The 26,542-nt window shown below is 40.0% G+C and overlaps 1 protein-coding gene across 6 annotated transcripts in view; it reads right to left on the reverse strand.

Annotated features, from left to right (window-relative positions):
* exoc4 (exocyst complex component 4) overlaps positions 1-26,098 on the reverse strand; it is a 107,980-nt gene extending 81,882 nt beyond the window's left edge. For 5 of the 6 annotated variants that reach the window (XR_011694110.1, XR_011694111.1, XM_071501843.1 and 2 more), the window contains exons 1-8: positions 25,949-26,098; positions 24,579-24,768; positions 23,332-23,526; positions 18,285-18,478; positions 16,090-16,199; positions 13,711-13,811; positions 13,393-13,547; positions 8,748-8,928 (exon numbers count right to left, since the gene is read on the reverse strand). Coding sequence is in view for 4 of the 6 variants with exons in the window: in XM_071501843.1 (XP_071357944.1) it covers positions 8,748-8,928; positions 13,393-13,547; positions 13,711-13,811; positions 16,090-16,199; positions 18,285-18,478; positions 23,332-23,526; positions 24,579-24,768; positions 25,949-26,028 (1,206 nt within the window). In the remaining 2 variants the exon portion in view is untranslated. Of the gene's footprint in view, positions 1-8,747; positions 8,929-13,392; positions 13,548-13,710; positions 13,812-16,089; positions 16,200-18,284; positions 18,479-23,331; positions 23,527-24,578; positions 24,769-25,198; positions 25,235-25,278; positions 25,408-25,948 lie in introns of those variants that run through there. The other variant, XM_071501844.1, reaches the window with a different exon arrangement.
* Between the last annotated feature and the right edge of the window lie 444 nt (positions 26,099-26,542).

Here is a 26,542-nt window from a genome sequence, read left to right on the forward strand (position 1 = left end):
GGATATTGCAACAGTATCTCTGTTTATATTGTAATGCAAAGAGAGATACTCTTGCATATGGAATAACCTTTCAGTGTATAGAGGGAAAAGATCCTTTCTATGGGATACAGCTATGGCTAAGGAGCAGTGTGGGCTCTGTCTTAAGGCAGTATTTTGTGAAAAAAAAAAAAAATTCTCAAACTAGAATTTGCAAAAGCCTGAGATTAATATAGCAAACTGATCTTGATATGGAGATTAGGGAAGATTTATTGCAGGATGTGATCTCTAGTGTAGGGTGGGCTACAGGGGATGCAACACGTAAGCTCATCCATTATAAAATTGTACAGAGATATTACTTTACATCCCAGAAATTGTTTAAAATGGGCTTAACCCAAAATAATAAATGCTGAAAATGTAACAAAGAAATGGGCACATTCCTACGTGTTCGGTGGGAGTGTTCCTTGGTATTGCTTTTTTAGAAATAGGTCCTATAAAAACTTGAAGAGTGGCTCAAACAAGCTCTGCCAAATCCCCACAGCTGTTTGTTTAGGGGATAAATTGTTCATGTCACCAGAAAGCAGAGTACTAAAGCAGAGTTTGGGCGAGCAGTAACAGTATTTTATCTAAATGGGAGAGACCAGGGTGTATTTGACTGCCAGGGTAAAACTGGCCCAATCTGGAATAATATGCTGGCATATATTAAAGGTGCAACATCTTAGAGACTGTACAGGGGAACTGGGGTTTTGTTTTCATTTTTTTGTGACTGTTTTTTTTTTTGTTTACACAGCTTTCTATGATATTTCTCATTTTTATTTAGCTAAGTCATATTTGTACTATATGTGTTTTTGTATAATGTAAATGTCAAAACTAAAAAGTGAACGTTTGTGAAAAATGGTTCTCATGTTTAGTTTAATGATTGTGGGGTCATAGCACTTGGTTGCAAATTTTCATGTAAATAGGTAAGTTAAACACGCACAACACAATCTTCCCCCACACACATAATTACTCTCTAACACACTTCACACATCGCAGGCAGTGCTGGAGGCCATATCACACATGCCCTCTCCAACCGGCAACACCACGGCTTCCACTTGCCTCATGCTGCAGCTAATCCTATCAGTGTATTAATTACTAATGATGAGCTGGTGGAGCGAAACCCCCACTTGCTTGCAAGCTAACGCCCAAGTAGACTTAATGAAATGCCAGCACTGGGCTGATGAAGGGGCTCCGACCCTACTTAAATTGCATTAGCCCAGAGACAGAGTGAACTTTGGAGGCAATTAACTGGACTGCTAGGACAGAGAGAAAGATGGAGGGATGGGAGACAGAAAGTTACACAGAAGAAGAGAAGGAACGAAGGAGAGATAGAGATGGGAAAGAGTCGTGGAGAATAGAAAGAGCAAAGGATTATAGGTGGAGAATGATGACTGGACAGAATGCTAAAGAGAAACTGGGCACTGAAAGAGAGAGCAGAGGGAAAAGTGAGGGGAGAAAACACAGGAGACCAAGTTAAATAACCAGTTGTTGCTGATTTAACACCTCTAAGTGAAGTTAAAAAAAGATGGTTGGTCTCTACACCTCCTCTTAGGGGACCTCCTACTAATGCTGGTGAGGGCACAAGCCTTTAGCAGACAAGACTTGCCAATCTTTTTCCAGTCAGCAGCTATCCACGTTACAGAGCTAATAACTCACAAAAGTCAAGTTTTTGTTAGTGTCACCTCTAATTTTCCCAATTACACTGTCATCCATTACAAAGCTAATTTAATAACAAGAACAATACATTTGTCCAAACAAAGTTACTTTTGCTGCAAAGCCAAACTACTGCAATTTTGTGTTCTCTGTTGTTACAAGCAGATAGGCTGACACTGTCTAAATATATCTCACTCATTCTCCAGTGTGCAAACTAATTATCAAGAATAACAGAGCAATTTCAGAGCCTGAACACTTTATACTTGTTTGCCAAGAAGTTTGTCAAGAAAGTGTCTTACTTTCTTTTTTAGAAAGGACAAAGTAAGACAATTAAGTGCATCATGGCAGCAGTTAAACCCACCTTATTCTATAAATATATTATCTTTAAGATTTAATATGAGCACTGTAGGGAGACTGTAGGAATCAGTGTCATCTCCAACTGTCAACTGCTCTATTTAAGAACTCTGAAGGGACTTAAAATTGGCTAAGTATGGCATGCACTCCACACAAACAAGTCAGAAGGCCTGAATTTTGTCTCCACCCAGCAAAACAAAGTACAAAAATGTTCTGTTGTAATGTGCTGCAATCAAATTGCAGTTACAGCAGAACCTTGTACAAACCCTGTTCCAAAATGAATATATTTAATAAATGTGAAATCTTAGATTTTGACATACCAAAAATAAAGGTGACAAACTTCAGGAATTGGTATTTTAGATTATAAAATAAAGCAAAAGACTTGAGCTCAGGGATGATGAACAGCAGCATCATTGCAGTTGCCAAAAGAAAGAGCTGCCCCAGTGACAGCACCAAGAGCATCACTCCAATGTAAAAATACACTGATCCTCAAGTGACAAATTCAGTGGTCTACAATATTAATTGCAGGTCGATTCCAAAAGGGAGCCAGATCTAATTTTGTAAAATCCTGGAGCATTCATCACATCTGATGTAACTGGCTCTGCTAGCAGTGGACGAGAAATGGGATTTCATGGAAATTAGGCAAATATAATGTTAACACACTCTCTCACCCTCTCAACGCCTTCAAAATTGGCAACAGCCAGCACCAGATGGAAAAAAACTCATGTCTTTTTGAAAATCTGGCATTTCAACATTTAAAGCATCATCTTAGCAACATCTTCAGTGTAGATGGCTCTCGATAAGTTAGCCAAAACGGTATCTCCATTCTAAATTAGTTCAGCAGACTTCCACTCAAAGGTTACAGAGAGAAACTGGAGCAGAGGAAAGGAACTGAATTCACTGAAAAACAATATTCATGGGTGAATCTGTGGAACAGTGGATGGAAAAAGGGGTGGTATGTAAAGTTGTGAGACATGGCAAATGGCTCTTCACACCAGATAATAAGACTAAGCTCAAGAGTTCATATAAACTTGAGTGTGTGTGCGCATGTTTGTCTGTATATGTGTGTGAGTGGGCACACATGCAAACCACATCTCTCACAAGGGCTCCCCTGACAAAGACAATCATTTCCACCACAGCTATTCAATGTAATTCTATCAACCAACCAACCTTGTTCGGCACATGAGTGGCTTGGGTCTCGCCCCAAGCTTAAATCAGTCCACTGGGCTGATTGCGAAGTTCTATTAAAAAGTGAAGAAAAGCTTCAAGGAAGTGTGCCCCTTATAATTCATTACCAGCACTCCCGTTTATTTCTTCCTAACAAAATGTCCTGATGTCACCCTTTGTGCTAGGAGAAAGTGTATACTCATCTTCCATTCTGTTCATTAGGGCCCTAACACCAACAAATCAGAGCAATTAAGAGAGCGTCACTCAAAGCTTTGCAGGTGAGCACTTGTGATTGGGTAAACTCGGGAGCAATTAATTGTCTAAAATTAAAGAAAAATATCTCTTCACTATCTCTTTCCTTGTTCCCATCCTCTTTTTATTAAGTCATCTTAAAAGCAGCCGAGAGAACAATCTCAACACTTTTCTCAAGGCTTATTGAAATCGGCTGTTTTCCCTCTAAATCCCCTGGCTGGTGTCTTGTCACAAAACATATTGACTGATATCCCTCGCTGCTAGTTTGAAGTTAAAGCCCAAAGTGTCCTTGGCCGTCAAAGAAAGGTTTCTGTATACAGCCTGTATTGATTGTGTTCCAGAAACTTCAATAACCTTCACAAGTTTGGACAGAGCTTCAGCCACAACTACTCCCGCAGCACTGAACTACTGCTAACCAGTGGGGGTTCCCACCTGGAGTGGGCTGCATCAAGTCAATCTTCTGAAGGCTATCTTGTTGACAGAGGAAAGGAAGATGTGCCTGTGTGTTCACTCAAACCCATTTTATTTCTCTGTGTGTCCTTGCTGTGTCCCCAGCATTTATTTATTGTTGTTTCAGATAAAAAAGAAAGAGGAATAATAGAATGGAGTTTCTATGGGTACAATGCTGTAAAAATTCATGTTTTTCATTTTCATTCCTATGATTCTCAAATTAGCATATTACTGTATATTTTAACGGAGAGGACAAAACATATTTAAAATACCTCAATATAGAGTACCGACAATAATACTATTCACCACAATTGCTTTGAATTATGGGTGAACTTTACTATTATGGTAACCTTTAAAATTCAATTTCCTCTGTGTTATTGCTCACTGAGACTATAGTGAGGAGGCTTTATCCATTGAATTCTTTTCATTTTACCTATACAGTAAACAAAGGTAAGCATGTTATTTAATGACATATGAACCCTTTGGGTTTACTTTATATGCCTCAGAGCAGTACTTTGTCTCCAGGATTGCCAGTCTGTGAGAATATTGTTCATAATGGAGCATGTAATTCTCTGATGCAGAACTCTAAATATGCTGTACACATTAAAAACACCTGGCTAGTGCAGTCGCATTACAATATCTATCCCCAAAGCTATAAATGCTGGTGGCCAAGTTGGAGAACTGCAGTAAACTCATCTGAGATAGTTTTTATTTAAAGTTTAAGTCACAATAGCGTTTACAGCTAAGGACAAAATAGTGTGTCCTCTTTTGCGACACAGTAATAAATGTATCAACACGTCAAGGAAAGTAATGCAGAAATATGCATCAGCATTTGATTAGGTCTGGTGATTTTGATGTAGTAGATGTAAGGTGGGGGTGGGGGCGGTGGGGGGGTGGAGCTGAGAGAGATGAGACTTTGTGACACCATGGAGATGGTAGACTTCAATGCGTTCCAGCGATATGTAAATATGACAGCGCTTTGGAGGGTAGAATAAATGTGACACATTGATTAAAATGTTGGGCAAGAACAACGTAGCAATGTCTGTGCTTCATATCTAATTAAAAGAGATCATTGTCTCCTGGCTACTCTCTGGCAGTTCAATTCGCCTCGTTTTCACTCTGTTGATGAGCTGAGAGAAGGCGGTGCATATTTAAGCCACTTGCATATTTAAATATCTTTGGCACAAATATAATATCCCTTTTGTCTTGGTTAATCTACAGCAGTAAAAAGAATCAGATTTAGACTAAGATATCAAAAAAAGAGGGTGGCAGACGTGTGATCAGAAATACACCATTGCAGGAAAAGAGTATTAGAAGATTAGAAGGTTAGAAATGATTCTTCAAGTATCTATGATCTAGAAATCAGTTCTTTCAGAAGGCAGATAATAAACATCCATCTGTATTTTTGAATGCTGGCTCAGAGTTGCGTGTCTGCAAAGAGGAAGTCACTCATTAAATGTGTGATTTGCACTCTGGTCACACACTCGCAGCAGACAACGGACATGGCAAGCAGTCACCCAGCCACAAATCCATGCAGAATGTGCAAATGGCGAGCTAATTAACAAACTCAAATGCCTCAAACTGAACAGCCGACAAGGTCAAGGGGTGATGGACGTCAGTAGCCAGAGGCACAAATATACATTAAATAACACTCCAACTAGACGGTCTTAATGAAGAAAGCATGGAAAGGTTTATGAACTGTGATCTTTTATGAACTATGTTACCAATTACCTGATAAAGTATTGTGACTTCTATCTTATTAATGATTCAAAGGAAACTTGTGGATTTTCTTGCTTGGCACCTAATGTTGTTTAGACTAACATTTTAACTCAGAGAACATCACATTAAACTTGCCAGGCTGACAGGCTGTCTTAATTGTGTGATGGTGCTATACTGTATTTTCTGAAGAGGAAAGAGAGGTGCATTAAACATTTATGGACACACACAAATTCCAGTCACTCGGATTTCCAAGGAAAACAGATTGCTTTGAAGAAGAAGATAGTTTCTGATGGAAAAGGGAAGAAAGGCAGTCATGGATAGAGAGTAGTGAAGGAATGTGATGGTGCGCACTTAGAAATGTAAATTCAATAATGGTCTGAATAATCAATAGATATGTCCATGCACATTCTACAAAAGGCCACTGGAAAAATTGTGAAGTGGCATTAAAACACCTCCTTCCAGCATCAATACCACTGATTACCATTCAGTCTTTTATGCCTTGAATCAATACTTCTGCAATGAAATAAACAACAAGCAGGAGCATCTCCAGCATTTCAGAGCAGGGATTAGAACCAATACACGAATCCTGACTTTTAAAAGCTTGTTTACCTACTCCCATTCACACAGTCACACATTGATGAACGGCGTTTCTCAACCGAGGCCTTGTAACTGGGTGCACCGCGAGTTTCTGTCGACTCTTGCATCTGTCTGCTGGTATGTCATGTGGAAAGGTCAACCTGGTTTCTCCACCTCTCAAAGACGAGGAAAAAAAAATAACACCTACCAAGAGGTTTCAGTACATGTCAAAAATGTGAAGTGCAATAAGTAAGACAGGCAGGGATTCAAATGATTTAACTGTAAAGGAGGGAAAAGATACTAAAAGGCAGCCTTCTTAGTAATTGGCCAAAGGTAGAGAGACATTTTAACAAGTTACAGCAAGTCTCAAAGAGAATTAAATGACTTCTTACCTGGATGCATTGCAGTTGCTACAAAAAATCTACTTGCCTCTGTCCAAACTGAATCAGCCATGCCCAAGTTAGCCTAATGTTGTTGTAGGTAATTATTCTATCTAAGCTCTTTAGAAGTGTCACTTTTAAATTGTATATTTTTCAGGCAATACTGAGCTATTGTTTTGAAAATTTAAAAAAAAGTGACAATGGTAAATTAACTCAAGAGAGAAACAAGATACGTGACTAACAAAGATCATAACCAAATTCTGACCAACGCTGAGTAGGTTCCTGCCCCTTTGTGGGTGTTAAGACGTGAGATAAGACCTGGCTCAGCATCCAATAATATTCAACGGAGCCACTGTGGGAGCAGTAGGAATTTAATTTCTCTCATTGCTGATATGTGACTCTCTAAGACAGAGAGGGCTAAACGAAGGGGGTGAAAGGAAGTGTGGGAGTTGAGAGAGAAAAAGAAAGCAAGATAATAAGATTAAGAAGGAAATTACAAGGAGTAAGAGGGGTATGCACAAGGTATTGGGACACTGAGAGACTGTAATACAGAGGCAGCAGGAATGATGCTGAAGAACGAAGGAAGGAGCAAGGGAAATGGAAATGGAAAGAGGGAGAGAACAACGAAAACACAACAAGCAAGATGTGAGAGAAATGGCAGAGGGGAGGGAGGGATGGACGAGGGGCCTTCATATTGATACAATCGGTCAGAAAATAATAACACGAGTGAGCGAATAAGAAAACCTCATTTCACGTAATGAGTATTCTAATCAAGAGATTACATTATCTCACATCGCAGAGACGAGGGAGAGTGGAGTCCCTGGCAACTGGGTGTTGGCAGTGGTCACATGCTGGGGAATGGCTTAATGCCACTGGTACAGCAGAGCTATTACAGTACATGCCTATGCACATTCACACCCTCAGAAACACACACACATACACCTAAACACTCCCATATTTACACATTCAAGCATGCCAGCTGAAAAAAAAAACTGAAGTGACTGAAGGAGAGGACGCGCCGTAGTGCCTGAGCTAGAAATAGGCAGGCTTTCAATTTAACTGGGCAACAGCATTCTGTCATTTTATTTATTTTTACACGTTTACGATTTGTAAAAACACTGGTGTGTGCTGAACAAAACATAACAACAAATAATACATTAATTACTGATCTTGCTATTGGTTACCATGGCGACAATCAGGTTTGTCCTCTGATAAATTTTGTTTCCTGCAGTACTTATGCATCTTGTATTTTTATAAACTGGATATGCATGAGAAAAGCCTAAAATTAAGGAAGAACACCATCAGCCTCTGAAACAAAATCAGGCTCTTTAACAAGTCAAAGTGCAGTTATTCACATCAGGCATGCTTATGAAAAATGACATAAATTTAAATTACACTACTCCCAGTGAAGGAGCATCAGGGAGAATACTTGTTTTCTTGGGTATGAACACACACAGACACAGACACACACACGCAAACACACACACACACACCGATTGCTTTGAGAGCAACGACTGCCACAGATTTCCCTCTGAGATTCACCATAGGTCAGCTCAACAGCTGCTCATCCCCTCCGCCAATCAAACAGGAGCAGGGAGCAAGAACCCAGCATAAATACATGCCAATTAAAGAACCTAAAATTAATCCAAGCAATCAAGCATCCCCTGTCTTTTTCCCTTGCTACTTCTTGCTTCGACAGATTGACTGCCATCCATCACAACACTGCCAGTTTCTCTACTGATTAGTTTACTGTAAGAGAAGGTGAATTAAATCAGTGTTTTAAGAAAAGGGTGGAAGATAAATCAGGGAGGAACAAATCTCAATGGCAGCGAATGAAAAATCAAAGCCTGGGGGTATGCCTGCGAGGGAAGACAAAACAAACAACCCTGGGTTCACCATGAAAACAGCTTTGTCACCAGGTGCTGTGCTACAGTATGGCCCTATACAATAAGTAGAAATGGTAAACATATTGGGGGGGGGACAATAATACCACACATCAGAGTAGGTAGGGATAAATTAACTATAATATACAGGACTGAAAGACATGGAATAATGGAACGTGCGTACAGGTGACTGTCAGTCATTTGCCACAAACTTCTTACATCTTCAAGCTATACTGAGCAAAGACAGTATATCAATGGTCTGGAGACATTTTATCCATCATTGCTGTTGAAAACTGACCTGCAGCACCGTCTGGATTTTGGCAGAGACATCCGCCTGCTCGTAGAGCTTGATGCCCTCTTCGTGGGCCCCGCCCGGGCACTGCACCGCAATCTGCTGCAGGTGGGCCAGCACCACACTGTGAGCCTGAGCCACTGCCTTGAATTTGTCAAACAAAAGCTCCAGCAGCTCCAGTAGCAGCCTGCAGAGGGAGCCAGAGGGAGCAGAAAGGGAGGGAGAAAAGGAGGAACATGAGGGACAGAGAGCAGGGGAGCGGATAGTAAGGATGTGGAGAGGGGAGGGAAAAGGAGGGAGATCAAGACAAGTTATGAGAAATGAGTCAAGGAAATATTTCACAGAAATAAAACAAAAATTGGGTACATTTTTTTCAGACACACAACACAACATTCATTCAATACTTTATTAATCAAGGAAATCAACTGGCCTTGAGCCACCTAGGAAATCAGCTTCTGTTTGAAAATTAGACAGAAGGGAAAATAAGTCCTAGCGTGTGATGATAATTCTGGTGCCAGCCAGCACACTAGTTACAAAGTCGACACAACCCAGAATATTGCAACAGTTTACAACTAATTTCTGTGCTCCTTCGGGTTTGCCTTACCTCCAAATTCATGGTATCCATTAAAACAGCTGAGAAATACTGATGCCTTTGATAATCTAATGTATCCAAACAACACAAAGCAAGTTGAATCAAAAGTACAGTGCACTGTGCTCTCTATGTGGAGAGATTACTGTGTATCTCAGCTTCTGCTTGGCCTTAAATTTCCCATTACCTCCTCACTGCTACCAGAGAAATGTATATGTGCACAGATACAGCCTTTCAAATGATGATATGCTCCCTAATAAAATGTATTTACCTACATAATCAAGGTAAACAATGTGTAATTAAAAAGTAAAACTACTATGCATTAACTCCAACCTATGACTTGACGTAAAGTAGAATAAAGGTAAAACTAAGGCTGTCCAAAGCAACAGATGATCGAATTAAATATTGCAGTTCTTTGTCTTCATTCACAGACCAGCAGATACTCAGAAATATGTTACCTGAAGTAACAACCCAAAACCTGGGCTGGCTATTGTAAAAGTAGTGAGGTGCCCACCCTGGACTAAAACAAGGAGCTACTCTCATTAGTTGTAAATGGCTCTGTCTGAAGAAGAGAGCACAGCCAAAACCAAACTGACCTTCCACTTGATCTGAGTACTACACTGTGGATTGAAAACTCACAGTTGCCTCATCTACACTAATGCTTTCATACAGACTTCACGATAGCTGCTTTCTGTACAAGGACAAAGCTTTCCAAGTGAAGAGGGAACACAGGTTACATTAGTTGAGTCTGGATGAGCACCCGGTGCACCCAAGCCAGTGAGTGCCCACTTTATTTTAGTGGAGATGCTACAGTTAATATAAATAGTCACACTGTTTGTCTAACACTGGTCTTTTAGTACCTTCCTCTGTCATTTCATTGAGGTTTTATTTAATTGGCAGTAAGTCAAACCATTGCTTATTTTACAGACAACTACAGCTTAAAAGTTAAAAAATATTGGTAATTTTAAGTCCCTAATGGACCTAGATTTATGAAAGTCCTTCCTTTTTGGGCAAATGAACCTTCGTGTGAATTTATAAATACACAAGCTCTGCAAATCTTGAATATATTATACATCTCATATAAATTTAAATGCCAGAAAATTTAGGCTCCAAAGCAGAAAAGGTACTGCTCTAAACAATCTTCTATTATGTATACTCAAAAGCACCTGAGCCCATGCCTCAATAATGCCAAACAAATACAAATTACCACCAATTTAAATGCTGCAAGAAAAGAAAGCATGCTAAAAGTTTCGGGAAGCAGCCAAGGTTTCCTGAGAAGGTATAAGGATAACATAGAGGCAAGATGGATGTTTCACTAGGGGGCATTTTGGTTGGCTGTCTGTCACTACACTGGCAGTAGCAGCAAGTAAATGTTATTAATGGAGAGGAAAGCAGACACAAATCACTATGAGCTATAACTCAGTGAATGGAAGATGTTCCTGAGACGGAGAGAGGAGCTGTGAAATGCCAACAAGCGAGGGAATCTCTCTCTCTCCCCCTCTCTCATGTATAAGCACGAAGGACTGACAAGAGGAGGGATGCATAGTGAACATCAGCCTTCAGAGACGGACAAACAATATATGATCATGCACACCTGCACAGAGATGGACATGCTAAATTTACAGCTCTGACCTTGTCACCTCTCCTTTTGCTCAAGAAGTGCACTGCAACAACATCCCCCACCTCACCCCTCACACACACCCCCATAGACAGACACACACATGCAGAGAGTAGACAGCCCAGTCCTTCTCATTATCTCTCAGTGGAGGCCATCCTAATCCATATCGTCTGTTCCTTGAGACCTTACTTCTCATTTCCCCTCAGGATCGAAGCTGATGCACACACTGCTGATGAACAGCCAGGAGAAACAGCAGGGAGCCCACACGTGGATGTACAGTCCCTGAATAATGGAGTGACAGTACATCTCTGTGTGTGTGTGTGTGTTTTGTTTTGGGAGGACCATGATATAGCCCACATTTGATTATCATTAGGTTGGTTGTCAGTCACAGATAATTAAATTACCATAAATCGGGGTCTACAGAGTATTTAAAGAAGCGTATTGAAGTATGAAATGTGCCAGGTCATCCTGCTGTCATACATTAATGGACATGGAGTAGAGACAACTTTTCCAGTGACCATTCTACTGAACAGGCAGAAAAAAACAGCACATAAGAGACAAGCAATCAGTCTTATGATCAATGAGTTTTTCTTGTTTTTAAATTGGATTTAAAATACTTAGCTTTTCATTTTAATGTTCTTGGGGCATTCAAGCATTTCTTTACTTTAAATCAGCTCTCTTTCTGAGGGATTCAGATTAGATTCAGAATCGCCTCTATACCAACAACAAAGAAAGAAAAGTACGGCTCTGTTTTCGTAATGCAAGATGAAAAAGGAATATGAGTTGAAGAAGTCTGATTTGATGTAAATTAAACTGAACCACTTACAGATCAGTGGTGCGTGCTAATAACTTTGGTGCGTGGAGTGGGAACCTGTGTGGAGTATCTTTATGAAAGTAAGATCCAGTGAAAGTAGCTGGGAATGAAAATGCACTTTCAATGTGGCTGATCACAGAGGACGTGAATGAGAACATAAACCTCCTAGAGCAAGCCACAGACCACTGTATATGCTGTAAAGTGCTTAAGTGTTGCTTGCTAGTCTGCAGTGCTATAAAATATAGTGTGCAATAATACAAGACCATTGCTCCCTACAAGTGGTACATTGGTTGGAGTTTCCATAGCAACAAACAATGACTTTAAGTTGTAGTGAGTATAGGCGGAACTAGGTGTGTACGCATCTGAACTCAAACACACACACACACAAACACACACACAAACAAACCAAAGTGTTCGTCCAAATGCAATTCAGCACGCTCTGAGACAAATACTGTGTTAAGCGCTCACATATATACGTGCGCGCAGGCAAACTTAAAACAATCTGTGAGGAGTAGAACTGGGAATGTGCTACACGGTGGCCTATTACATTGAGGTCAGATGAGATTCAGCAGGCAACAGGAGAAGGAAGGCAGACGAGGCCAGAGAGAACATCCCTGACAGAAAACAAGACGTTCCTCTTAAATGGTTCAGGATCAGTGGACTGAGACCTGTGCTTCCCAAGTCTACTCACTGTATGTGTATGTCTGCAGGCACTGACGTGACTGCTTTGGAAATGTAGCAGCTCTCTATGGCAGGTGTGAAATTGTTTGTGTGTGTATGGGTGTGTTTAACCATGACTTGTCTAGGTTTAAAGCAGCAGAGTATCTGTTTTCATGGTCTGAGGCAGGTGCATCTCCAGTCCTGGCCTTGACTGTGTTTCATACCTGGTTGACTGTCTGACTATGAACACCCAGGGAATGCATTCAAAACATGCTCTCTACTGCCTTCACTGTCAACTCTTAATATAGCTAAAAGACCCACTGCATGTTACACCAAAAATGACTGGTGACTAATCCAATCCATATTAGTACTTATAAACAGCTGTCAAGTATAAGTAAGAAGCTACAGGGAAGACTGATGAATCCTTATCAGAAAATGTTAAGTTAATGGACAGAACTTCACCAGCTACTGGAGTGAGAAGCCACCTTTTATATAATGACTTTGGGGAGTTGATTCTAATGGGAATACGACACTATACACACAATACTACAGAAGAATAATCAAGCAGGCTTCTTTAGTAAAAGTCTTTTGCATAGATATAATACTGCCAGGATTATAAATGACAGCTTTATTAAGGTCTTTTATCAGTGGTAACAGCAGTAGTTGCATGCTGCTGTTTACACTGATCATTTTTGGAAACAATGCTAGTACTACTTATTATCTTCTGTCAGGCAAATATGATCATTTCAAAAATATGGCTTTCATCTTTCCACAAAACTGATTATGGTTTCCTCCTCATGGCTATATATTTGCTTTATTTCCCTCCTCATTTACTATTTATTATCAATCTCCAGTTTTTGCCATTTATTTTACTGATCTTTAGCAACTCACTGAGATTGTTCTCTACTCTCAGGAAACCATGATATTTTAACATAGTGCCTTCTTCACCCTCCCTATCTCCATACTTTACCTTGGCTGGCTCTCTTGGGCCAAGTTTTCTCCTCTCTGGTAAGCATGGTCTGCTATCTGAGTGGTGGACCTCTTAACGATCTGTTTCAGCTCAGGTTCCAGCCGCTCCATTATGGCTTTAATTGTCTCTGGGATTTTCTTCAACTTGGCCAGAGCCTGGAGAAAAAGGACAGTACAAACATTTTACTTCAAGCATTAACAACACAGAGACACTGAAAAAACAAGCACAGCTCCCAGAAGTGGCTATAACATCACTGAGGTGCTCAAATTCACAATTAACAGTGTGTAATATTCAGTGCTGTTCATGTACAGTATGTACCTTGATGAGGATGCCCATAAACTCAGCACTGTTCTCCTCTGGATCCACTTCAGGGAGGTCAGCTTGGTTCAGCTCCCGCACATCCTGCTGCAGCTCACGCACTAAAGACGGTATATACATACACATAGGTGAGCACATACTGTAAGTGATTATAAAATATTTACAAACACACAATTACAATTATTTCAGTCCTGGACAAATGTTAAAAGGACAATGATAAAGAGTCTCCACACTGTTTTGCACGTTTCTAAAACAAATGTTTGTTTATGTTATGGTGTTTTGAGCTAATTTGCTCTTAAACACCACAAAAGCAAAGGTCTTTGAAACATGTCATGTGACCTTGTCAAACAAACATTTGAAATCTATTGTATCTTATTATGGCCCCAATTATATAGTATATATAAAATGACCACCGTGCTTTCTTTGATAAACTGTAGACAGTTATCTATTTAACACAAACATTCAACCAAACATAACACATACATATACATTATACAAACCTTATCAGCTTTTTGATAATATGACACACTAAAACTAATAAAATGATATTTATTAAATTAATATACTACATCATTCTACTTTAAACGCACACACCTGCACCTATCCTATTATCCTCCCCCCTCATGCTCTCACCATATGACTTAGCCATATTAGCAGCTAAATTGAGAGTGGCAGCATAGAGTGATGCTCTAATTTCCATTAGATGGGGCCTCCCAATTCCCCATCAAAGCGCGTTAAGAGAGTTAATGTTTATGGCAAGTTAATGGACTTTGGGTGTATTTCCTCTTTTTCCCATTCCAACTGTAGTTTGTGTAATAATTATGACAATTACTAGCTACAAATGAGGTACTCTAATGCTATTAGACAAAATGGCAAGCTAGGCCACTGATGGAAGCTGGCTGCTGTGTCGTGACCACAGTTGTTAGCATGACGGTGTATAGGCACTTACCACCTGGTGGCAGCTAATTGTGAGTGTTTTTTGTTTTTTTTTTTGCATCATGCGGGGAAAAGTGAGATTTGGCTTTTACTTTTAGACCTACAGGGTGGGTGAACTGAATGAATATTTAGTATGTATTAGTGGTAATTCGTACATTTGTGTGTGTGTGTTTAAGGTCATGGCACACACATAGACAATGATGTGCTGAGCCAAGTAAATAAAAAGAGGTGGTGTAAAAGACACATAAGTGAAATGACAGCTGTAAAACAAAGAGAAAGGAGACGGACATGGAGAAGAACAGAGCCACAACAGTTTACTCAAACAACCAATGGATGGCAAAGAAATGATGGCCACTTCATACCTTTCAGGTAAACCTTGCTTGTCAGGAGCCAATCACATGCTTATGCTGTTAATGTGTCACTGCCACACTAGTACGGCTGCAGTAGCAATAAGCTAGTATGTCTGCGGATGCTGAGTAGTATGTACAGTATGGTCTATGATTGCCTGGTTTTTGAAGAGCTAAAAACAACTTGGTGAGTCACTAATTTAGAATGCCACGAGTGGGTGGTGAAAAAAGTGCCAGCCTTAATATAAAAACTAGAATCACCAAGGGAACACCAAGTTATTGCAGGATTAACTTTTTTCATTATCTTCTTGTTTGCGTTCCTGTGTGCTCTGCCTGGAAGGAATGCTGTGGTGACTCTACGCCCCTACAACCAAGAGAGAATTCATACATTCCCGAATGCAGTTATAGCCTGCATTATCAGTCCCTGTTAAAAGCGTTGGTTACTGGTTTGAGTGTAATGAATGCTGTTCCCCTGCTGTGATGACAGAGACGCTGGGTGACTAATGGTACAGATCGGGGGGACAAGATGATTATAATTATAGCAATGGAAATGTATACTATGATAAAAGTTGAAGATGTTATGACATATACTGCAAGGGAAGACGTGGGTGTATGCCTGGGTGCAAAGTTGTGTGTGTGTAATGAGGCATCAGTGGTGTGTTTAGTCTTTAGAGTTTGGATCAGCCATTTTTGTGTGTATTTGCTAATACTGTGTGTGGGTGTGTGTGAGAGAGAATACACACCCATAATGACATGCAAATGGATGTAAGCCGGAGTGGTGCTAATGACTTCATTATCACTATGAATATCAGCACAGTGAAAATAAAATTGCCAGCTGAAATCCACACGCTTTGTTATCCACAGAGACCAACAACACTACTTTGTTGATATGTTTATCTCTATAGTCCTCCTGATGCATGTCATTTCAATGGAAAGCAAACTATATAATCTATTGTTTTTCAAGAAACACACTCTTAAAATTCCCATTTCTTTTTGCCTCTCTTTTCTTCACTATCATCCTCTTTTTACCAAGCCCATTTTTCTGTCCATTTTTGCCTCTTAGACCCCAATCCAAAATAATATCAAAAGATCGTACTGCTGCTGGATCCAGGTGTGTTGAACTGTGATGAATCCAAAAGCTTGCGTGGAGTGGACAGGCTGCTGACATCCAACACAGGCATTGGAGATGTGTCTTTGGCAGTGGAGCTGTGAAGAAAAGAAAAGAAGAGAAGTCATGTTAGTAAATATTAGGGCTGAATAATTAATTGAAATATTATCTAAATCACAATATGGCCAAGTACAATATCCAAACCGCAAGAGTTTTTCATAATAGTAAAATAAGTCACAGCATGCCTTAAATGAAGCATTGTGGTGCGACAGAGATGCCACTGCCTACAAATCATGTTCTTTAAATGTAAGGGAACATGCTTGTTTGGAACAGACCCCAGAAAAAAAAATCACATGATCAAATTTTTATATTTTATTTTCCGGTTAAAGTAAAATTAAAAATACCATTCCCACTATAATCGTAACTGCTACCACAATAGCAAATTCGGTTAAAATAATCACAAAATGATTTTTTTGCATATCATTCAGCCCTATTACATATCATGCCTTCTGTCTGATATCAATCATGATATTGCAATTGCATGAGAGAAAAGTAACTCTAAAATTCTATTGATAGCTTCTTATACATATACAAAAGTTCAGTATGCACTAACAGAAATGTACCCACTACCCTTCCCTTCCCTAACAAAAACAATCTACTGTTATTACGAAAAGCCTTACATCTCTGGGTAGGATTGGTGCTGCTTTCCAATGAGCCATTTATCAAGCCTTAAGCTGGAGGTGGAAGCAATCCAGGTCCTTTAAGTTGGGCGGTATAAACACAGTGTGCCTGCTAAGTGAGTGGGGTGTATGGAGGCTGGCTTGTTGTTAGAGGCGACCCAATACAGGGAGGCCAGGACCTGTCACTGGCTGACCCTCAGTAATAAATCACTCTACCTCACCAACCCACCGCCACCATAATTACTGCACCCCACACACAGACACACATACACACATGTGCAAAAGTGCAAACAACACTTTAGCTGAATGTCTTACACAGCACCAACAGTGTGTTTGAAGCCATTGTGCCACATTATCCCCAACAAGTTATAAGGCCGCTTCATGAAACTAAGAGCGGCCCTAGGGTCATGGAAGTGTAGCAAGTTATTCTCCTAGTGGCTGCAAAACCTACTTGATCATTTGAAGCATCACTGGTGTCATACAGAAAACATGGATGTTGCATTCTATCATTTTATATATTCAATGGTCGTAATTGGCAGCTGACATTGTCGCATAGCTTTAAAGAATGGTTTGTTCTCTAAAAAAACAAATGAAAATATGACATGTGCATTTTGGTTTGTGTGATGTTCTTCCTGTAGCACTTATCATGATGCCTCTTTATTCCCTATGAGTAATTAGTGCTGTTTGCCTCTTTACAGCAAGTGATGTGGGGTATTTTTTTGTCTGCTTCTTTGGAGCAACAGAGAACAATGTACAACCATAAAGAAGTAGAGCAACAAGTTATACAAGGTCTAATTGTTTTTTTCAGTAATTGGCTTGGTTTCCATACAGTAAATAATTGGCAAGTTGCATTTAGTTGTCCCAGCATGGAAATAACTTATAATGAAGGCACATCTATGCAGTTTAAACTTTTCAAACAAGAAAGCACTTTGAAGGCTATATTTCTGTGACTACATAATGGCCAAACCATAAAAGCTTTTGATACCTCTGACCCAAACAAACTGACTAAAAGATGGATTTGTGTAACAGGCTATGACTGTTTTTCAACTTCACATCCTCTGTCTCTCTCAGCCTTCCATGTTTTTATATAGTATATTTGTGATAAGGCTGTGAGGAAATGAAATACAATGTATTTTATGTTTGCTATGTGGACCCATGAAAGAACAGCTACAGCTTTGCTGAAGCTAATATGGATGTTTATAAAAGAAAAGAAATTAAATGTGATGAAAGAAAATCCCTAACCCCATACAGTACCTTAAAGTTAGACAGTTTTAACCACTAGTTATGCTACTGTGCAAATACTGTAATTTCCTGCACAAATAAAGAAGCAATCATAAAGGACTAACCACAAATTTTTTGAAGTATGCACGATCAAGTAAAGGATGTCGCTACCGCTGATGACACTGAAGGAACCATTTTCACATTTCTATTCTTGTGAGGACATCTGGATGTACCCAAAGTGGTAACAACATATTACAAGAAATATAAGAAACTGCCCCTTACCCTGTAAGGCGAGCAGCATTTTTGTCCTTGTTCTTGTGTCCCAGACGACTTGTGGACTTGATGTAGAGGTGTCTGTGCAGCTCATCAATGAGTACGAGGTGGATGTTGAGCTTCTTGCTGTGGAGCTCTAACCGCAGATCTCCAAGCCCCTCCACCTGCAGCAATGGGCCTTCCAAGGACTCCACAGCTGACACCTGCATGTGACAGCATAACAGCAAAGCACAGGTCATCCTCAGCTTGCATGTTTCATAGTGTCTGGTCTGACTTGAGTTTTGCAACAAGCATACCTGTTGTTTCCACTATCTATCTACTAAGAAACCTTAACATTTTAACTACATTCTGAAATTTTGTTTTGCTTTGCTATGATTTTTTCTACAATGTAGAGATTGAATAAAATATACATGACAACAAAGGAGACACTATATGTCAAGTACACTTCAGAGAAGGGACAACACATGACAGCCAGGGACACTATATGGTAGGCATCTAAATGTAACTCACTTTGTGGCCATTCTGTATAAAACCTTCACAGCAGTAATAGAAACATTAATCATACAACCAATATTTGCTTCTACTAAAAATAGCCGCTCTACCGACTACAATAGTAGGGGAACATTCACTGTTCCTTGACACTATTACAAAATTCCACACTGCACATATAGACCAGTCATGTACAGGTAAAAACACTGTAGTTGACCTCCATAAGGTCATCCCAAACCCAACTCCATAAGGGCTATAGAGAGAGTGGAATTTCAGCAGGAAATTAAATCTCTCATCCCACTTGGCTGTGGCCAGTGCTCCTCTGTGATGAATCTGCCCACACTAACCAACTGGAAAATGACTGAGTCCTGCTCAAGATAATTTGATTTTAAATTACACCTTCTACTTCCAATGGAAAACATTTCCTTCAACCATAAGAAACATTATTCAGACAAAGAGGCTCACACAAATATCAACCAATGCCTACCAATATTTAATCCCTTCATTCCCTTACTAGGTTAGGCAGTCCTCAGGATTCTTCACTTAATGACATCTGGACATGAAGCTCCTTTTATGTCTATCAGCAACTCTAAGAAAGTGAGCAATACTGAAGCTTCACTCCATCTTTACAATTAGATTAACAACTGGAGTGACAGTCATTACAATCATTTCTAAACAATTGAATAAACTGTAAATGAAAGAATACATTTCACTCCAAAAACTGAAACAAAAGTCTCATCATGCACACCTGAGTCATGCTGTTATTTTTCCAGATTCACTCAGTCTGCCTCCCTCCCTCCCTCTTTTCTCAGTTTGTATTTGCAGGAGCAGCAGTGGTTGTGGCATGTTTACAATTAATAAATCGTCAGGCCATTAAATAAAATGTGCCAGTCTGTACAGTATGTGTGTTTTTCAAGGGCACTAATGGCCTGATGGTAGCGTTGCAAAGAATATTTGCATGGCCAGGGCAGGCCAGAAGGGAATGGGTAGCAGTGGGAGGTGGGGGGGGGGGGCAGGGCATGGGTCAAGTGTGTGTTGATGCAAATGAGAGTCACATTAGTGACAAGATGAGCTAATGCGCTGCATGATCAGCCCCCTCTGGCTTAATAGAATAACTCGGCATGCCTGCAAGGCTTTGCATGTTCTGTGTATGTGTGTGTCTACACACCTCTCAGATGTGCCTGTGTATGATTATATGTGTGTGATTGTATGACTGTAAATCATTTAACGCTTATGTGTCTGTGTGTGGGGAGAGATCTCATTACCATTGGGCTGGGATGACAGAGGAAGGCTGGTTAACATCATTAGGGGGCCAGGCCTGTCAGTGTAATGAGGGATATGAAGCCTCTAGTGAATTTACTTTGGGAGAAATGGAGAGAAGTATAAAGACAGAAAAGAGGAAAAAAGAGAAGAGAAGAGAAGAGAAGAGAAGAGAAGAGAAGAGAAGAGAAGAGAAGATGATAGCAACTGTATATGGAAGCACCTGGGTTTGGTGATGGAAGAAGATGGAGAGGACAGCAGAAGTGGAGCAGGAGAGGAGAGGAGAGGAGAGTTTTTCTTAAACCAAAGCCAGTTTTGTTTTAACCAACCCCATGGGGTTTACGACTGCCATTCAATAGCAGACAGAGAGCATAGTCTGAATTCTAATTGTCAACCCTTAGAGATAAGCCTCACATAAACACAGGGCTGGGAAGTTTATCCCTGGCTAATCTACTCCCACTACAGTACCAGGCAAAAATAATAAGAAAGATACATACTGCAAGAAAGAAAGAAAGAAAGAGAGAGAGAGAGAAAGAAAGAAAGAAAGAAAGAAAGAAAGAAAGAGAGAGAGAGAGAGAGAGAAAAGGAAAAAGAAAAAGAAAAAGAAAGAAAAAGCCAAGTGAAAGCCTGTGAGACGTTAATCTGACAGATGAGTGCCATAATGAGTGACAGCATGATGGGAATAAACACATGGGGGACTCTCTGAGAAGTGACACAGGCAGTATGATGTTACAGAACAGACACAGTGTGTCCTGTGAGTATACAAAATATAAGCAAAGACATTCAGGAATCACTGTGCGGTCTTTTGTAACTTTATATAAATTTAATTCTCATATTCTGTCTTATGATCACCTTTTGACAAAAATCTAGTGGAACTCTCTGTCAGTAGAGTTAATATTATTACATTTGGCCAGTTTCAATTGCAACTTATGTTTCTGTTGAGCAATTTTTTTTCAAATATCAATACACACTTACATAAATTAAGTGAAATGATCATTTCTGAGTTCAAAATACACTGAAGTTTTCTCAAAAAGTTTCTCATCCCCTCAGCACTGAGATGGCTGTTTGACCTCTGGGTGTCAAACATGTAAAACTTGCAATTCAGTGCTTGCTATTATTGTAGCTCACAAGATGGGTTTACTTAGAGATGGGCCCAATCCGATCCTATATCCCGGTCCAATATTGACGTCATTGATTATTTGGATATTGGATGGATAGGGCCGATCCACCTCCCGGTCCAGATTCCAGTCCGCACCTTGCGCTGGACCATGAACCCACCATAACGCAGCATGAGCATGAGACACGTCACCGATTCAGTCTCCACTCCGCATCTTACCATGAACCCGCGGCAACTTCAGTGTGTAGCTGAGTGGGCTGCTCCCATTAGCTGCTGGTTCGACTGAAATATCGTTTGTTTGGAGATATTTTAGCCTGGAAACAACGAAAGGCGAGACAGCTACTTGTAGTGTGTTTAAAGCCAGCGTGCGGAGGGGCGGAAGTACGGTTGCTTCGTAAAAGACATCCAATTTAATCAAGCGCCCGCAGAGGTTTCAGGTGAGCGAGTACCAGGAGTTCATGCTAGCCAAGGGACAAGACGACAACACCAGGCAGCAGACTCTCACCGATGCTTTCCAGAAACGCGATAAACTTCCAGCAGACAACCCAAAGGCTGAAGGGATTTCAGGGAAATTGCTCAACTTCATAATACTCGATGACCAACCAATATTAGTCTTGGAAAAATGTCGGATTTTCGCCGCCTGTTGGAGCACTTAGAGCCCAGGTATAATCTGCCATCCAGACACAGTTGTTGCTGCTGCAATTGTGCTAATATTTCACCTGTTTAGATGATGCAGCCAGGCTTGTTGTTAATGTTAATCATAAGTTAATAATCAGTTTTACATTTCAAATATTACATTTGAATAAATACTGTTGCTGCTACCTGAAGTGTAACAAAGAAATTCCTTCGGAATTCATTTGAATTTAATGCATTTGTGTATATTTTTTGCTCTTCTATTAAGAAATGCTGTGTGGTTTATGTTAGCCTATGATGAAACCTTAAACACAATACCAACAATAATAATATTAAAGTAAAAAGATCTCTTGTATCGGAATCTGTATCAGTATCGGCAGTGGTGTATCAGAACTGAAAAAACGTGGATCAGCCCATCTCTTAAAAGTATTAGAAATAAATGTGGAATCATTCATACATTTCAAGGATATTATTTTGCCATTTTATAATCTCTACCATCATCCTCTACTTTGGCATACGTGTAGTTTATTTAAAGTGGACCTTTCACACATTATTTATTCATGAACTGCATAAATATGTCACCTAGGCAAAAAGTAGAATGAATGCATCCAACACCATTTTGATAGTTAAAGGCACATAAAATGTGCTTTAATCTCTGCTTTTACATACCAATAAAAATGCACCATCCTGATTAAGTAAAGTGTATTTGAAGTTTGCAAGACAGAAGCAAAGTGTCCAACTGACTTAACTTTTCACAACCTTTCAAAACACACTGAACTGACTGAGCACAGGTTGAATGAAGTCCCACTTCTTTCCACCCCCACAAGAGGATTTTTCATGGTCCTCTGGGTGCACCATCATCCCTCTTTTTTCCTCCTCCTCAAATAACCCCATTCTTGCAAACTAATTATTACCAAAGTCTGAAGGAAGATGTGTGGGAGTGACAGAGGAAGAGAGAGAGGAAAGGGAAGGCAAGGAAAGGAACAGAGAGATCACAGAGCCTGGTCGTTTAGTCCTCAATGCCATCCTCCAGCTCCCCTGCCAAGCATACTGCAAAACACACATCAAAAGAACAAGAGTACACGCATGCATACACACCTTCAGCGCCCTCACTGCACTTAAATGATGTCTGCTTGAAGTAAAAGAGTTGCACCCAATGGACTGTTCAAGGCTAGAAAAGGATTCTTTAAAAGGATGAGAGCCACCAGGAAATCAATCTTAGCAGCAACACTTCATAAACACTGGTGTTTATATATGTGTACTGTCCACACAATGGGTCTTAGAAGCATCCTATCAGCATTGCCTCATATGCATTCACACTGTCAAGAGGTTTTCCCAAAACTTCAGCAGCCAGACAACAAAATGTTCCTTTTACCATTCCTCATTTTCTTTACCTTCCATACCATCCAACCAAACTGGACAAAACATACTTGGAAGACCAAATAAACAAGTAATGCAGTCTATTTTTTTCTCGCTCCCCGCCTGCCAGCTCACACATACTCGAAACATACAAAGATGCTTCTATACAACCACCTCTCTGACCATCAGTCTACTCACCAGCATATCTGTGGCATGAAGGTAGTGCTTGCTTGCCATGTAGGCCTCCAGCCGCTGAGGCACCTGCTTGATGCTTTCAATTTCATCCAGCAGCTGGAGGACGTGCTTGTGCTCAATGCCTTCTATCCACAGCTTCCTCAGCTCATCCCTTTTGCAGTGAAGAAGCATCTTACAAGACAAGAGGTTCTCCTTCACCTGCAGGACAGAGTGAGTTGAAATCATAAAAGTTAGTGACTGCTCAAGTCATAACATTGAGAGATTATAGGTTACTGCACTACCTGTTGACGTGAAATACTGATTTTGGGGAAACCCTATAACATAACATAATTTAGCTGTTCTAAAATACCTTTTGAATAATCTTTTTTAGTGTGACTACTAAAAGCAGGCAGAATTTTTAATAATATTGAGAACTTTAATCTCACAAATTTAACAGTTTACTATGAGATTATGTGAAAAGAAATCCAGCACTGTAAGGAAAGATCCATGGCAGATATGGCATACAGCTTGAGAATTGTCTCTTCTTTTTTGGGCTCTCTTTCATCAAAGACACCAAGTTTCCACTGACATGGGTAACAGCAATATAGGTCAATAATTTTTTGCTATTTTTGTTTTGCTTTTCATGGTTCATCGTCACATCTTACTGGAACACTACAGACATTTCCTAGTACATCCATGCTTTTCCTACTATGAAAAGTCAAAATTTCTGCTGTGAAAAACCCCTATGGAATGGTGAAAAGTGAAATTCATTATATCATCATTTAAGGTCAGAAGTGGGTAAGCACACTTTGGTTAAATGACAGGTTCAACATGTAAGAAGGAACTGGGAAGATGTCTTTGCCAAATCTGTGGTGGTTTGCTCATGAGGGGATGACCTCAACATTTTGATTAATTTTAGCAAGTGTGATTGAGAAAATTACATCCAGGGTGTTATGGGTTCTGGACTTCAACTGACAATTGTTAAGTAGGCAGTTTTCTTCTTGGGTGAACAGGATTTGTGTTAATTAAGTCAGTCTTTCAGTCTTGGAGAACAAAAAAGCCTAAAAACTCAGATAAGAGACCCTTTTCATAAATGAACAGACACATGGAAATGAAAGAAAAAAGCTTATCCACTTTGTTTTTCATTACATATCTTAGAGCAACTGCTCTGAAATCCATCTAAAAACAATGTCGGCATGAACTCTTGTTTCCACAGCCCTTGAGGTTAATTTCATCCAGTGTCCATTTTTGAATACGTCTCTGTTTTCTACCTGTTTGATCTTGTTGCGGGAGCTGGTGATGCGCTCTGTGATGCTCTGGTAGGTCCTGATGGCAGTGGTGAGCTCAGCATAATGCTGAACGATCAGCTCATCTAAATCCCTGTCACATGTCTCAAAGGCCTCTTCCAGACGACCCTTCTCTGTCTCCCTGTCCTGCACATCATCGCTGCTGGACAGAGTCCTGCATTAGGAGAAGAGGGAGGAGAGAAGTAAGAATCAATCTAATAACTAAGTTCACATCATAAATCTGAATGAGGCATCAGTGTTATCTCATCAGAGTTGAGTGCAGAGACCCTCAGGAAACAGCAACTGCAAGCTGAGTTTGAGCTAAGTGGGGGCTTACATAAAGCACTTGTCAGCAGTATAAGGTAGAAGAGGTAAAGCATGGCCGTGGCAGTAACAGTACAAGACTTTGAATGCCAAAATACCCCTAGATTACAGGCAGCGTGAATAGGTAGAGTCACACTGTTAAAAATCGATCTAACAGCAGCATAAGTTGTGCTGTAGCTGTCAGTAGAGCAGTTATTTACATTCTACAACAGAAACCATTTCTTGTACTACATACTGAAAACCGATTGGAGCACTGAAAGAGAGCCACGCATGTTCTTTACCTCCATTTTTAAGTTATTCTTCATGTGCATTTTCCTCTCTCTAAAAGAGAAAGTAAGGCTTGGAGACACTTCATTTCAACTATCAAGACCGTTAGGATCACAGACTTTGGTGACAGGAGTCGCAGTGGTTACAGTGAGCGCCTCTTCATGCACCTGTCCATATATGAGCACCTGTCCTTTCATGAGTCACAGTGCCGCGACAAAACAAACACAGGTTGGAAAAAACCTGATTAATCTTTTCATGGCGCCTAGCAACTGTTGCTAAGAGACATCTCCAAAATCACTGAGGTTGGTTGTTGGGCCAATTGGACTTTTTTTTTTTTAAACTTTATATTACTGAGCACCGGGCAAAAATAGCCTCCGGTTATTTTGTTCTTTAATCACTGCTGTCTTTTATTTATAACTCATTCTTTTGGAAAACTGTGTCATTAAACAAATAATGAGCTTCAAATTGTGAATGGCACATGCCGTGACTAAGTCAAATTTGGCATTATTCTTTTGCTACAGGAAGAAATAAAACTGCTGTTATCATTAACCGTCATATGATATCCTGAATTAAATACCAAATACGTGTTCTTTAAATTATTTTACGCAATTAACAATACAGGAAGGATGTGGCTAACGTAGCTAACTTAGCTTAAAAGCTAGCTGTCAATCCGACTGAGTCCAAATGCGAGCGCAGTTCGAGAGCTGTCCGACATCTTGCCAGCGCTGTTAACTGTACTTAAAGCAAATGCAAATGCGACAAACCTTATGACGGAGATGAGAAGACCAGAAGGGTCTTTGTTTTTGCTAACCGCACTTCTGTATCTCCCTGTATCAGCTGCCATTTTTTCCAGCTGCGGCACCCAAACAGGAAGACAGAAGCGCGAGGTTACACTGCGGAATTCTGGGTGTTGTGGTTTCAGCGTGGAGCGTACCTGCAGCAGTGGTGAATGGAAATTGGTAGCTCAAAACGTAAGCATGATACATTAGTAGGTCTGTATCTATAGGTCTATTTTTCATATATAAAAAACTTTGTTGATAAATTATTGATTGCTGCATCTGCACAAGCTGAAATTCAACTGCTCTGAAAATGAAGAAGCAGCTGAAGTACCATGTGTCATATTGTACAAATAAGTAGGTACATCTACAAGACTGAGCCGGATGCTACATGCATAGCCTCAGACAAACTGCAGTGCTTTTATATCAATGTTGCAATGAAGCATTGCAGTTTGTATTTTTATATAAATTATAAATATTATATATTAACATTGTATTCATCATTGAATCAGTGTCTGGATGCTAAATTGTTTGTGACATACATCCTGCATGTTGGTATGATACAGACAGTGATAAATATTC

Source organism: Trachinotus anak, unplaced genomic scaffold, assembly GCF_046630095.1.
Source record: "Trachinotus anak isolate AG129_WGS33_773 ecotype Australia unplaced genomic scaffold, CSIRO_AGI_Tana_v1 ptg000018l, whole genome shotgun sequence".
Taxonomy (NCBI): Eukaryota; Metazoa; Chordata; class Actinopteri; order Carangiformes; family Carangidae; genus Trachinotus; species Trachinotus anak.